At 32.9% G+C, this 14,569-nt stretch overlaps 1 protein-coding gene across 7 annotated transcripts in view; it reads left to right on the forward strand.

Annotated features, from left to right (window-relative positions):
- CEP128 (centrosomal protein 128) overlaps positions 1 to 14,569 on the forward strand; it is a 269,958-nt gene that overhangs the window by 97,382 nt on the left and 158,007 nt on the right. For all 7 annotated transcript variants that reach the window (XR_004231984.1, XR_004231986.1, XR_004231985.1 and 4 more), the window contains 4 exons: positions 4,115 to 4,201; positions 5,311 to 5,385; positions 9,266 to 9,371; positions 13,557 to 13,717. Coding sequence is in view for 1 of the 7 variants with exons in the window: in XM_031952430.1 (XP_031808290.1) it covers positions 4,115 to 4,201; positions 5,311 to 5,385; positions 9,266 to 9,371; positions 13,557 to 13,717 (429 nt within the window). In the remaining 6 variants the exon portion in view is untranslated. The remainder of the gene's footprint in view (positions 1 to 4,114; positions 4,202 to 5,310; positions 5,386 to 9,265; positions 9,372 to 13,556; positions 13,718 to 14,569) is intronic.

Genomic DNA, 14,569 nt, shown 5'->3' on the forward strand with positions numbered 1-14,569 from the left:
ATCTAATCATGATGAGCCATTCCCTGGAAGAAAGAATGAGTGACAACTTTGTGCAATTCTATCTCATTTAAATCCAACCTCATGTTCAAGTTAAGGTATCATTGTTTCTCTTTAAAAATGAAGGACAAATAACAATATAGATGACAATGACATTAACTTAGCAACAACCTAGTCACTGTGTCCTTTGAATCCACCTTATTTTTAGAAAAGTACTGGCAGTCCGATAAAATAACCAATATTACTAATTCAGCACTGTTAAAGGAAAGAACTAACAGTAATCTGAAGTGGAAAGTATCCGAAATGGTATTTGTTAATATAAATATTGTTGCATATTTAATTTCCCTTCAAAATGAAAATTAGAAAAAGATAAAATGAGTTATGTTTTAGAAAAGTATGATGATGTTTGGAAAGGGCAATAATTTTATGAGAAGTTTGCAGGCTTCATTCAGGGTTATGGGACAAGAAAAAGGCAAATTATATTACAAAATGAATGGATTGCAAGTCTTTCAAAATGAACAAATTCTAAACAATAAAAGAATCTCATAACCATTTGAAAAATTTTGAAAGCTTTAAAAAAGCTTACATAAATATAGTAACAATTCTCTTAATAATATATGCTTATAACCTCACCTAAGAATTAGCCATTTTGATTATATCTGGTCAGGTTGCTTTCATGCCCATTTACAAACTGACTGCCTGTTTATATGGAAACTTTTTTTCCCAGTGGGTTATATTATTTATAAAATATGCGTGTGAGAGATAAAAAGATGTCTTTTTAACAGAAGATAAATTGGATCTGGAATCTTAATTTAAATAATGAAAAGATCAGAGAACTCTTGTAAAAATATAGTTTAATATATTTGCTTAGGTTTAATTTCAAATTGTTATTTTTATTGAAGACCTATTTTGTTTTGAATCATTAATTTTTTTTTTCATGTATAAGATCTCTATAAAATGAACATCAATAATTATGCATACCAAAATTGTCAGGCATTTTTCTTGCATGAAGAGAATGCTTGTTTTGATATTTTGGAAGATTGTTTCAAATACTAATTTTTTTTACCTGTATGTACAAAAATGTTTGTGGCAGCCTTTTTCATAGTAGCTAGAAACTGGAAATTGAATGGATGTCCATCAATTGGAAAATGGCTGACTAAATTGTGGCATATGAATGTTATCGAATATTATTGTTCTCTAAGAAATGACCAGCAGGATAAATACAGAGGGGCTTGGAGAGACTTACATGCATTGATGCTAAGTGAAATGAGCAGAACCAGGAGATCATTATACACTTCAATAACAATACTGTATGAGGATGTATTCTGATGGAAAGGATATCTTTGACAAAGAGAAGATCTAATTCGGTTCCAATTGATCGGTGATGAATAGAACCAGCTACACCCAGAGAAAGAACACTGGGAAATGAATGTGGATTGCTTGTATTTTGGTTTTTCTTCCCAAATTATTTTTACCTTTCTAAATCTGATTTTTCTTGTGCAACAAGAGAACTATATAAATATGTACACATATATTGTATTTAAGATATACTTTAACATGTTTAACATGTATGAGACTGCCTGCCATCTAGGGAAGGGGGTGGAGGGAATGAAGGGAAAAGTTGGAACAGAAGTGATTGCAAGGGACAATGTTGAAAAATTACCTATGCATATATATTCTGTCAATAAAAAGCTATTAAAATACTAATTTTTTTAGTACTTTCTGTTCTGAAAAATAAGCCGTTGGTATTTATCTTTTAGGTCACACAGTGGATAGAATGTTGGGCCTGGAATCAGGAAGACATCTTCCCAAGTTCAAATTTTATCTCAGATACTTACTAGCTATGTGAGCAAATCACTTAACCCTGCTCACCTTAGTTTCCTCACTTTTAAATGAGCTGGAGAAGGAAATGGCAAACCACTCTGGTATCTTTGCCAAGAGAACCCCAAATGGGGTCATGAAGAATTAGTCATGACTGAACAAGAACAAGAAAATTGACCTCTTTATTTTCCTTAATCTCTCAGACTCTCAAGTGTAAAATGAAGGCACTGGATTTTTTGATCTTGATTATTTTTATTAGTTTTCAGTATGTGCTCCTATAATTTTCTTTCACTGATATAAATCCAGAAGGAAAATGTGTGTGTGTTTATGCATGTACATATGTACAGAGAGAGAGAGAAAGAATAAGAGAGAGAGAGAGAGAGAGAGAAAGAGAGAGAGAGAGAGAGAGAGAGAGAGAGAGAGAGAGAGAGAGAGAGAGAGAGAGAGAGAGAGAGAGAAGGAGAAAGGAGAAGAAATATTGAGAGAATTTTTTTCAATTTGTGACAGATTTCAGACTGAAGTATATGAAATGAAATGAAATATATATTTATTATATTGTGCTGATATTTCAGTGTCAGTAGCAAACATTTGTTGAGTATTGTCTAAATACTAGAAACATTTTAAGTACTTCATTATGGCATGTAGGTGACATAGGTTCTTGGCGGCTATCTTGATAGAACACAGGTTCTCTAGAATATACCATAAAAGAGATTTTCCTAGTTCATGTCTGTTTGCACTCATTCATTACCTGTGGCGTTCTCTTCTTTTCTAAATTATAATGGTTCTCTCTGGGAGCAGGTTTCTTGGGGAGCTTCTGGAGGCAGCCTTAGTTTCAGTTCAGATCAATAATCACCTCAAATGAAGCAAAGTTGATAAAAGTTCAAATCTTTTATTATCTCTTCCAAAATAGCCTAGTTAGCTTTCTTTGGTTCCAAGAGCTCTTGTTGCTAGTCTTTTGCCTCTGCCAGCTTCTGCCTCTAGCTCAACTGTGACTCCTGGCTTCTCAATCCCCTCAACTGACTGACTTCTGGCTTTCAATCTCTCCAACCGAATCTTCACTGACTTGTGGCTCTCAGTATCTCCAACTGACTCTCACTGAGACTGAGAGCTTCTTATATATGGTCTCTTGAAGGTGTGAACCCAAAGGTTGACTCCTCCTCTGAGAGAGTGGGATTGTGGGAGGTGTAAACTTGTCTCATACTGAATACTGACTCGTGAATCTCCCAAACTTGTGAGCTCTATGTGTAAACTCCCTTAAAGGTGTGAGCTCTAATGGGTTTACCAATTACCTAAGCATTGTTTCTATCAACTCCATTGAGTTAACACCTTGTTTCAAGTTCTGGCTCATAAGAATTACCCATTGGCTGAGGACTATCCTAATTAAATTTGGAACAGGACTTCACCAGGAAGTTGGCTTAGTATTTTCTGTCATTAATATTAATTAATAATAACCATTATGTACCAGTTATATGCAGAATATAATGCTAGCTACTGTTGATGATTTAATATTTAGATATGACATTTTCATGAAAGACTATAGTATATATATATATATATATATATATATATATATATACAGATATTATGTATGTATGATATGTACACATTATGTATAGGTATGTATGTTTAGTTGTATCATCTGTTGAAAGTGCACTAAGGCTATAAGAGTTGTTGAATAGTATTCACCCTTGAAGTCTTTTGAAATTGTGAAGTATGTCTAAATTGCTTGCAAGAAAAGATAGTATAACATTTTATTTTGATTATTTAAGCCAGGGATCCTCAAACTATGGCCTGCGGGCCAGATGCAGCAGCTGAGGACGATTATCCCCCTCACCCAGGGCTATGAAGTTTCTTTATTTAAAGGCCCACAAAACAAAGTTTTTGTTTTTACTATAGTCCGGCCCTCCAACAGTCTGAGGGACAGTGAACTGGCCCTTATTTAAAAAGTTTGAGGACCCCTGATTTAAGCAGTGTTTAAGCTTAGTTCAGTTTACAGTTTACAGTTCTGTATTCATTGAATGTATAACTATACATTGTGATAATTTCCAAAGAAGAAAAATAAATGATAAAGATTGCTATCAGAAAAGATTGTTTTTGATGACCACATCTTTAGGAATTGAAAGAAAAATACTCACTGCTTAGTGTATAACAGTGTACAGATTGTATTTACAGATTGTGTTTAACACAGATTCTTAATCATTGATGCCTATTCTTAGTAAATACTAATGACTTTAATGCTTGAATATATATAGAACCATACTGAAAAATATTCATATTTTTTTTCCTTTAATTCCAGGCTCTGAGGAAACAGGATGCTAAAGCTAGTGAAAATGAGGGATTGATGAAAACCAAATTAAGACAATCTGAAAGTGAAAAGATTCAAGTAAGAATTTTAAAACCTTTTAAAAATCTTTGAAGAGTGATAATTGTGCTGAGAGATTATCTGTTGAGTAACTTAAAACCTTTGTGCTAAGATCATTGGCTGGAAGAAAGCACAGCTCTTATTTATGGCTGATATTGATTGGATTCACCTGGTTAAAATGTTTCTAGTTTGAAGAGTTGCCATGGTTTGCCAAGCTGATCTTAAGAGAAGATGTACTTACTTCCTAGTTATCTGTGGCTGATGCTCTGTCATTTTTGTAGTTGAAGTAAAAATTACTATTGCATAGTGAATGGGAAAATATAAAAGAATGATTGTGCCACAGATATAAAAATGATTATTTGAAAATTTGGGTCCTTCATGTACATTTTTAAAGTATACAAAAAGGTCATATAATTGTGAAAATAAGGCAAAAATTCTCAGGAAAGATTACACTACATATTTAATTCCAACAACAGGAATTAATTAATGACCTATTATATTTAGGATACTATTCCTTGACTCTAGAGATATATAAAGAAAAAAAATTTTTAAAAAGCAGTCCATACCCTTAAGGAGCTTTCATTATACTGGAGTTGATTGTAGTTATTGGGGGAACATATCTATTCCTATTACCTACTAAATTTTAGTTTGAAAGAGTATAACTTTTCTTACTTGGTAAATTCTTTGTTCTTAAAAGTTCAGTTGCTTTCATGGTATTATCTCAGTGCTCTGCGTTATGTCTATAAATATGTGGGTGATATTGCTAAGAAAATTTGAAAACAGGAGCATTTTTACTTTGAACTTAGATTTTGGGATAGCTACTTTTTATGATTATTATATTTCAAAGAAAGGAGATTAAAGAAAATACATATTAAGTAGGTTAGTTATATCAGCCTTTATTCTAATGATGTTTCATGTGATTAAATTTTTTAAAAAATCTTAAATTGAAGGTTTTTAGTAAGCAATTTTTATTTCTTACAAATAAGTTGTTCGTACCTCTAGGTTTAGAACCTCTACTGAAAGGTTCTCCCCCAGGTTTTTTTTCCCCCAATCTCTTATATTATGTCAAGTGTGATTTAGTTCCTTGTAGTTACACTGAACCTTCAAATTTTCCGATATTGAAACTTTAGGTTGAACAGGAATTGGAAACATCCCGAAGGCTGTTGGCACAGTCAGAAAGCAATCGAGAATCACTTTTGCTTCAGGTAAATTTATAAATCTATAAAAAAATCTTTTATATTAAACTAAATTTAGTCTCTGTATACTATTAAGTCCTTTAAAATAGGTGAATAAACAAGCTCACTTCATATTCTTAGACTTTTTTTACCCCCTTGAATGTATTAGCATATATAAACATTTAATGGATTTAGAAAATTCAGAATAAGATGGTAAAAGACATAGGTTCACCCTGTGACAATGTATCTCTCTGTACCTTCACATTTCTATTTTATATTTTTTCTTGGGATGGAAAATGTAAAAGTAGACTAGATCTATTTGATGAACTTTTCCTGGGAGCAGTGAAAAGTGGAGAAAGTAAAAGATATAAAATAGACATTTGTAGGTTGGGGTAACTTTGAATGCGTTACTGTGTTGAACTTACCTTTTTCAGGAATTGCTTGCTATCTTTTTAAGGAGAGATGTCTTAATTTTTAAACATCACATTTTCTAGCCATTTTTTTTTTTTTCAAAATGAGCATTGGACTCTTTTTTATATTTAAAACCTAGTATCTTTACAAAGCTGTGTTAATTTAATTGGATAAGAAATAATGCTTTTCTAATATCCTTTCTGTCTGTGTTTAATACCAATGGTAATTATACTGTATTATGTTTTGAGATACGTCTGTGTGTATTACACAATGTTTGGTAGACATGGATGCCAGATGTCATTATTGTAGGAGAGGATTGTTAAATCTTGACAACATGCCTGACAGTATAGTACAGATTTTGTCATGGTAGACAGTGTATAAAATATCCATTGATTTTTCTGTGATGCAAAAACCCTATGGAACCAGTGCTACCTCACAGGAAATTAAATTAAATTTAAATTGAATTCAATGATCTGCTTCCAAGTTACAATCAAACCTTGGTTTTTTTATTAGCTTAACTATGCTTTCTATACACTTCCCTTGGGGTGGGGAAGGTCGCCTGAGAAGTGAAAGTAACTAGTTTAGCCCTTATCAAAGTTTCCTGATCTATTTTGTCTATTTTTGTACTTACCCTATTTCCGGGTCACAGGATCTCACAGGGATTTCTCCACTGGGCTTATGATCAATTGTGTCAGTTGAGTGTAGGTAGGTCCTTAGTCCACGTTTGGGTGCCAAAAATATAATGTTTGACTAGCTTTCAGGAGGTCTTCCGAATGGTCCCTGGTTTCAGCAGAATAATTACCACAAGAATAGTCAGGGATAAAGTCCAAAGTCTTTATTATCTCCTTCACAGTCTGTCTCCTTCGCTTGTGGCTGGGCTAGCTTTCTGGAGGAACCTTCAGATGGGCCTTCATCTTAGTGGAGCAATGCAGAAGGCAGGAGAGCCACCAGGATGGTGGGAGATGGAATGTCTCTCTTCCAGTCCTTGTTGGTCCTTATATACTCTATTACAATTACATCATTACAGCACACTATGCATGTATGAACTTAGAGAACCATTACATCACCGTGCTAAGTACTAAGTATATGTAAACTAGATAAACATTGCCTCATCAATTCCTCTGAGTTAACACCTTGTTTCAAATATGCTTCTTTCAAGTATACTTCTCCAGAGTTCTGGCTCTCTACAGAACACCTGTTATGTTCCAGCACTCTTCTATTTATTGATAATTCAAAAACCAAAGTACAATAGTCCTTCTCATATGGAACTTTATGTTCTACTGCAGAATCTACAAAATAGATATAAGGAAATTTTTGAGTCAGGATAAACTGGTAGCTGGGATTGGGGTAGAAATCAGGAAGAATCTTATATAAAAAGAGGATATTTGAGGTGAATCTTGAAGAAAACTAAGAATGTAAGAGGTAGAGATGAGAGCATTATTTCAGGCAAGGTGGATAGCACTCAAATTCCTCAAGATGGAAGATAGAGTATCAAAGGTAAGAAACAATAAGATAGTGTGACTGAACCATAGAATTCACAGGAAGAAGTAATGTATAATAAGGTTGCAAAGATAAATTGTAGTGAGGTTTTGAAGAGTTTTGAATGAAAAATGGAGGAATTTATATTTGATCATAGAGATGATAGGGAGCTGGTGGAATTTATTGAGGGGAGTATGACATCGTAATACTTACATTTTACGAAAATCACTTTGGCAGCTCTGAGGAAGGTGACTTGAAGTAGAGAGGGTGTCAGGTGAGGAAAAGTACCAGGAAGCAATTATTATAAAGTGCAGCAAGAGTTGATTAATGGTAACTTTGTGAGTGGAAAGGTTGCATATGCAAGAGATGTTCAAGAGAAAGAGCACGATTTGGCATCTTGGTAAAGAAGCGGGGAGAGTGAGAGACAGAGAGGGACAGATAGAGAAAAAGACAGGGATAGAGAAAGATAGAGATAGAGAAAGAGAGGGCTATAGAAATACAGAGATGGAGATAGATATGCAAAGATAATAAGTGCTGAGGCAATTATATGGCACAGATGATGAAATGCTAGATTTTGAATCAAGAAGCTGAGAGCTTAAATATCAACTCATATGTTTATCAGCTGTTTAATCCTGGGCAAGCTATTTAGCTTTCTTCAGCCTTATTTTCCTTATCTGTAAAACAAGGAATTTAATAGCAGTTACTTCATAAAGTTGTTGAGGGAATCAAATGAGAGAGCACTTGTAAAAGGACTTGCTAAGCTAACTAAAGTGCTATATAAGTTCTAGCTATTGTTATTAAATTATTACTAAGACTTGAAGATAACATTTCAAATTTGTAAATCTGGGTGCTAAAATGGCTATGGTGCCATGAATTGTAATAAAGAAGAATTGAAGAGGGGTGGATTTATGGAGAAAGCTGAGTTCTGTTTTGGACGTGATGAATTTGAGATCATCTTATTCAGAATGTTTGCTAGGCAGGTGATGCTAGTGGGACTGAAGCAAAGGAGAGAGACTAGGCCTGGATCATCTGTTTAGAGAGACTTGGTCTGGATTAAGGGTTGTATTTTGGAAGAAGTACAGACAAACGAGCTGAAAAAAGTGATTAAACAAGTAGGAGGGGAGCCAAGAGAACACCAAACTAAGGTTATACACATCTATTTATCGTTTCATACATGTATAACATATATAACTACAAAATTACACATTTATACATGTACATATAATACATCTACGTAATACACATTTTCGTAAATATTTGTATTTTTAGCAAGCAGTTCTTACATTATGATTTGCCATTTGGTCTGCTTGTTTTATCTCATTTATGTCCCCTGATAATCCTATAAATTAGGTAAAAAAGTATTTATCATTCCTTTTTTTTTTATAGATGATGGAATTGAGAGTCAGAAAAATCAAGTGACTCATCCAAGATCTTACAGTTACAGAGCCAGGAATGAAACCCAAATGTATTCTTTCTACTACATCATTTGTAGTGCAATCTACATTGCAAATGGACTATGATGGAGTCTCTCATAAATCTGAATTTAGTAATTGCTTGTTTTATTATGCCACACAATTGGAGAGATAATCTTTGGATTCAAAGCGTTTATAAGCTAAACAGATAGTTAGGACATCTACAAAAGTAAGAGGAAAAAGTATAAACATGATAATACAGACAAAAGTCTTATGTGGGAATGAATATTGAAGGAACAGGTAAAGTTAAGTCAAAGACTTTCTAAAAGTCAGTTTTTGTGGTATGATGGACATAGATTGTCAAAGAAGAAGGAGAAAGGCAATCTTCATGCTGGCAAGATCTAGAAAGTCAGGTATAGTAAGAAAATGGAAGAAAAGAGATTATAGTGAATATTGAGAAAGGAGGCTATGTATTTCTTTGAAGTATATAGTATAGAACAGAAGTAGATGTATGCATGGAGTTGGTAATAATTTATAAATTTAATAAATTTGTTTTCTGCTTATTGAGTTTAATTAAACTTATTGTTATTATTGTTGTCTATATTTAGATAGAAGATCTACGTGCTCAACTCATGACCTATCAAGCACCACAGATTTCTAGGCAACAAACAAACCAACAGAATGAGCATGAAGATGACAGGAGATTTAGACGAGGTATATTTAAAATCTCATTTAAAATCATTTCTATCAAAGATGTTTGTTGAAAAACAATCTCTGTTCTTTTATAGTGATTATTTTTTGTACTCTCAGTTCCTCCCTACTGCCAGCAACAAGTAGGTAAGTTCAGTAGTTCTGGGAGAATTGTCACCACTCCAAATGCTTGCAGCCAACCTTACCGATTGTCACCTCCAGGGCAGAAAATTCAGCTTAGATGAAACAAGAAGAAACCATGAGGGAGAAACAGAAGACACAAAATGTATTAGTTAAATCACCTATTCTCTGCAGATGCCAATGGAGATATTCTTGGGAATAGCAGTGTTTCTAGTCCAGTTGTGGCAGTCATCTATAGGGTAGCAATGTCGGTAGAGATGTAGGCTAACGATTGCTTTTTATGGACCTGGGAGTAGCAAATATCAAGACTCAGAAAAGCAAATTCTTGATATCAAGTCCTTTACACAGTCAAAATTATGTAGCATTAGAAATTGAAGTAATTTTATCAATAGATGTAGCATTATCAAAGAAAAGGTATTATAATCTGTCTTTTAACTACATCCTGAGAACTATACCTTTTTATCCTAAAAATGTTATCTTTTTTATTAGAAAGTAAATTACTTGAGAGCAGAAATTATTTTTTCTTTTAATATCCCCAATGCTTACCACAGGGCTTGTACAGAGATAGTTTCATAGATGCTTTTTCATTTCATTCATTCATTCTCTTATCAATTTTAGGTCTTGGGTTCCCCAGGAGATTATGATTCACAAGTGTTTCTTGAAACCTTAGTTAAATGGTCTCCAAGTTGATTGCCATTTCTGAGCTTTTCTGTTGGTTTAGGGGATTAGGGGATTGAAAAAAGTAGCATAAATAACCAATCACCAAATCTTCATCTTTTTGTTCAATGACTTGAACTCTATAATGCTTTCTCCCTATCATTCCTTTTTGCCTCCCATTCCCAACCATTTATCCCACTCCTCTAAGGGATTATAATAATTTGGGGAAATCCAAAGTAGCTTTTCTTCAGGAAAAATTTTAGTACTTTTGTTTATTAAAAATATTAAGGCAAAATATCTGTGAAGAACAAAATTAAATGAGATTCATCTTCAGTAATTTACGTATCAGCTGTCTGAAATCCATTTACCAAAAAAAAAAAAAAAAAAAAAAAAAAAGGAAATTTCATCATCAATGGTTTAGGCCTTTTGTGAAAAATTCTTTAGCTGTGGTATTCCATGAAACAAAGAAGTATTCAAAATGACCTCAAATCCAGTAGTGATGATGGTGGAATGGCAGAAAAGAAGGCAAAAATGCCCTAAATCAGTCTTTTTCTATAAAAATGAATTTTTGGAATTCTAAATGTGAGATCTTTATATGCTGATTATTGAGTTGATACATTGTTGGAGGAAATGAACCACCTTGATTTTTATGTTTTCCCTATCAGTAAATTCAGAAGACGTGCAGACTTCATAGCTATATGGAAAGGTGAGGCAATAAAAAGATGCCACTAAAAATTTTGGCAAAATAGATTTTATTTTGTATTAAAAGGCAACATGAAACATCATTCATAAGAACACCAGACATTTTGTCTTGCATTGTTCGTAGTGAGTATAATAAAAGAAAAAATTCGCAATGAAATTAATTGTGGGTTATGTATTTATCAGCATTTGTTAGGCTGACAAAGTAACTGCAAAAAAACTTGGCAAGATCCCTCTTCCCAAATGACATTTGAAAGGACAAATTACATTTGGGAAATTTCAGACTCTCTCTGAAATATCCAATGACAACAACAACAACAAGAACAACAAAACAACAACAACAACAAGAAGAAACAACACTACTACCATCACCAGAAAAACCAGTCATATTCTTCTGGTGATATTATATACCTATAAATCAATTTGGCATAACAACCTTAGAGAAACACGAATTAGAGGCTAGAAAGTAATGGACATGAATAATGATGCTACTTCTTTGGAGCTTATAAAAGGACTATTTAAATAACAGTGTTCATTGACTATGAGTCTGTTTTATTCTGGTAAGGATTAGGTGAATTGCTACAGCAAAAGATCTTGCTTTGGTATTCTGTGTTTTATAATGTGTTAGACTACCAGATTATTTCTGTTTTCTTAGTCTGTGTATTGTTTTGATAACAATGCTACCTACTCTTATACAGGAAAGTGGTACAATCTCTCATGGGTATTTCTTGGCTCTGAAACTCAGGGGAACTCTCCCTTCCATTATAATTCAGTTTTGTTTATTTGTTTTGCCCCATGGAGAGAAGATCCTAGGATTTAGAGATACATCCTCTTTGTTCAGTCAGACTGGGTTACAAGCGCCTCTTCTCAGAATGACAGGAGGGATATTTACTGTCTTTATTGTGTGGAGAAAACATAAATTAACTAATTAAGGATAGTTTCTCATGAGACTGTTGACAAAAGACTTTATTCATTGCTATGGAATAATTGGAAGAAGACATATTTTAAACTAGCTAATTAGTTTAAACCAAAGAGTTGTAGATGCTATATGATTTCAGACTTAGAGAAGATCTTAGACACATCTAATAGAGTTTTGTAATTTTACAAATGAATAGATCTTGGTAGCCTTTATTTCATTATGAGAATTCAAATAGATTTCATTTTGCATTGTGTCCCTTTTTTAGTTTTATATATATATATATATATATATATATATATATATATATATGTATATGTATATATGTAATTCTTTTTTTTCCTACAACTACATGTTGTTAACTGCCATTTTGTTGAAGAGAAAGAATTTGTTAACAGTGGTTAGATGAGAGACTTCAAAATTTACTTATTGTTGCTGCAAGTTACTCTCTGTAGTTCTAGTAAGCTAGGGAAAAAATGATCTTTTAATAGTTTTTAAAAGAAAAACAATCTTAAATTTTTTTAAATTTTCAATTATAATTTTTTTTAAAGCACTAGAATCCTAACTTATTTTAATAATGTCAAATCAAATTTGCTTGCTTTGTGTTGTAATTTCCAGTAAAACTCTCCTGGTTTAGCAAATCAGTGATTATAGAAATACAAGTCATAATAAAAGATTTAAAATTACCAGTTCATTATTTATATTGCAAAAAAGAGTTTTCATTATTTGAACTTCCATAATAGTTCCTTGGATGGAATAGTTAGGTTGCAGGTTCCCATTCAACTGAATGGGTAAAAGCCACAAGTAAGATTTAGAAGAGTAGGATTTCACTGTTTGAAATCTCTTTGGAGAAATTTTAGCTTTGGTGGTTTACTAGCATAATATGTTTCTCAGATTGTACTGCAAGAAATTCTGAAATACTGCAATCATTTAATTTAAAATTGTCATTAATAGGCATTAAGGATATTAATTTTAAAGAATTTTAATGTAAGCTTTGTTAAAATTTTATTTAAACTAAAGGGTCCTGCCACTGTAGAAAATTGAGATACAATAGCACAGGGCAACTCTTTTGGATTGACAAAGGATATACATATTCTTTCATTGCATTCCTTGAAGAGACAAGAACTACTTCATTGCATTCATTTTGTAATTATTATTTTATTTGATTCTCACAACAACTGTAGGAGATAGCTATATTAGCATCCCCATTTTATAGATCAGCAAACTGAGGCAAACAGGTTAAGTAACTTGGCTAGGATTAAACAACTAGTAACTGAGGCCAAATTTTAAATCAGATCTTTCTAACTTCAGGCCTGGCACTTGATCCACTGAGATATGTAGCTACCTCCATTTTAAGATACTTAAGTAGCACATTAGGGTTTTCGGGAAAGGATTCTATGTGAAGTAATGGGGATATTAATAATACGTATCTCCCAGGATTGTTGTGAGAATCAAATAAAATATTAATTACAAAATGCTTACTAAGATACTTAGCACTTTAGAAAGTACTTTATAAATGTTAGTTGTTATTATTACTACTGCTACTACTCAGTATCTTATTTTGTTTTTATTCTATGTTTTATAGCCTTGATAGGCTAGAGATAACTTTGAGAACTGGGTTTATTAGCTTTTTTATAATACCTTTATATGTTGGCACAGTGAATCCCCATAAATGCTTCTTGATGCGTGGATTGCACCTACATTCTTCTGTGTATAAAGGATCTGTATGTTACATAAATATTACATTTATGTATGTATATATTACTTACATATGTAATTCTATCTTATCTTAAAAGGGCTTGAGAGATCTGATCCAGAGAAGCAAGAAATGGAGAAACAGATCTCAGAGCTGAAAGCCAAGTTGAACCATAGTGTCATGATGTCTGAGGTACAGGAATTGAAGCGATGCATTGAGAGAAAAGACAAGGAAAAAGCACAGTTAGAAGAACAAACAGAGGTGACTGAAATTGTAAATTAAATCTCTAAAACCACAGTTGGATTCAACAAAATTATCTGATGAACCGGAAAAAAAATTGGAAAATTTGAATTTGTTCTTAATCCACAAAAACCTCCTCTTCTTCATCTGTTCATAGCCAAACAATCTTTTCCCCCTTCTTTTCCTAACTTAAATGTTCTTATTCTAATGGCAGTTATTTTTCACTTGGAAAATCTAAGTGATCCTCTCCATTGAGAAACTAGATGTGTGTCAATACAATGTTGACAGGTGGGAAATTACTTTGAAAGGGTGATGTTAGCTTTTTTTTTTTTCAAACCAAAATCTTTCCAAACTAAAGCTACTTGGATCTGGTGGGTTTGAGAAGTGTCCTTGAATTTGTAGTTTTATTCTGATCCGTCATAAATTAGATTAGAGAAATACACATTCCACTATACAGACTATCCCAGAAGTCATAGTGTAGTTTTAAACTATTTAAATCTAATAACTTAAAGCTATTAAGCTTAAAATTATCCTAAATCTTTTGGGACACCCTATATTAATCTTTTATTTCTAGGATAAATATAGTAATTATAAAAAAAGTATTGGAATAAGAGAAGATATATTTGAAACTACTTCATTTTTGTTATAATTGAATAACCAAGATAGGTCAAATACTCTATTCAGAAAGCATCCATCTAGCCTAGTATTTATTCCTTCATTTATAGTTGGTGAATTTTAACCTCAATTAAGTTACTTGCCCAAAATCACACAGCTGCTGCTAAGTGTCAAGTGTCTTGAGGGCAGATTTTAACTCAGGTCTTCCTGACTCTAGGACTGGTGCTCTATCCACTGTGCCACCTAGTTGCTTCTTTA

The sequence above is a fragment of the Sarcophilus harrisii genome, chromosome 2 (assembly GCF_902635505.1).
Source record: "Sarcophilus harrisii chromosome 2, mSarHar1.11, whole genome shotgun sequence".
NCBI lineage: Eukaryota > Metazoa > Chordata > Mammalia > Dasyuromorphia > Dasyuridae > Sarcophilus > Sarcophilus harrisii.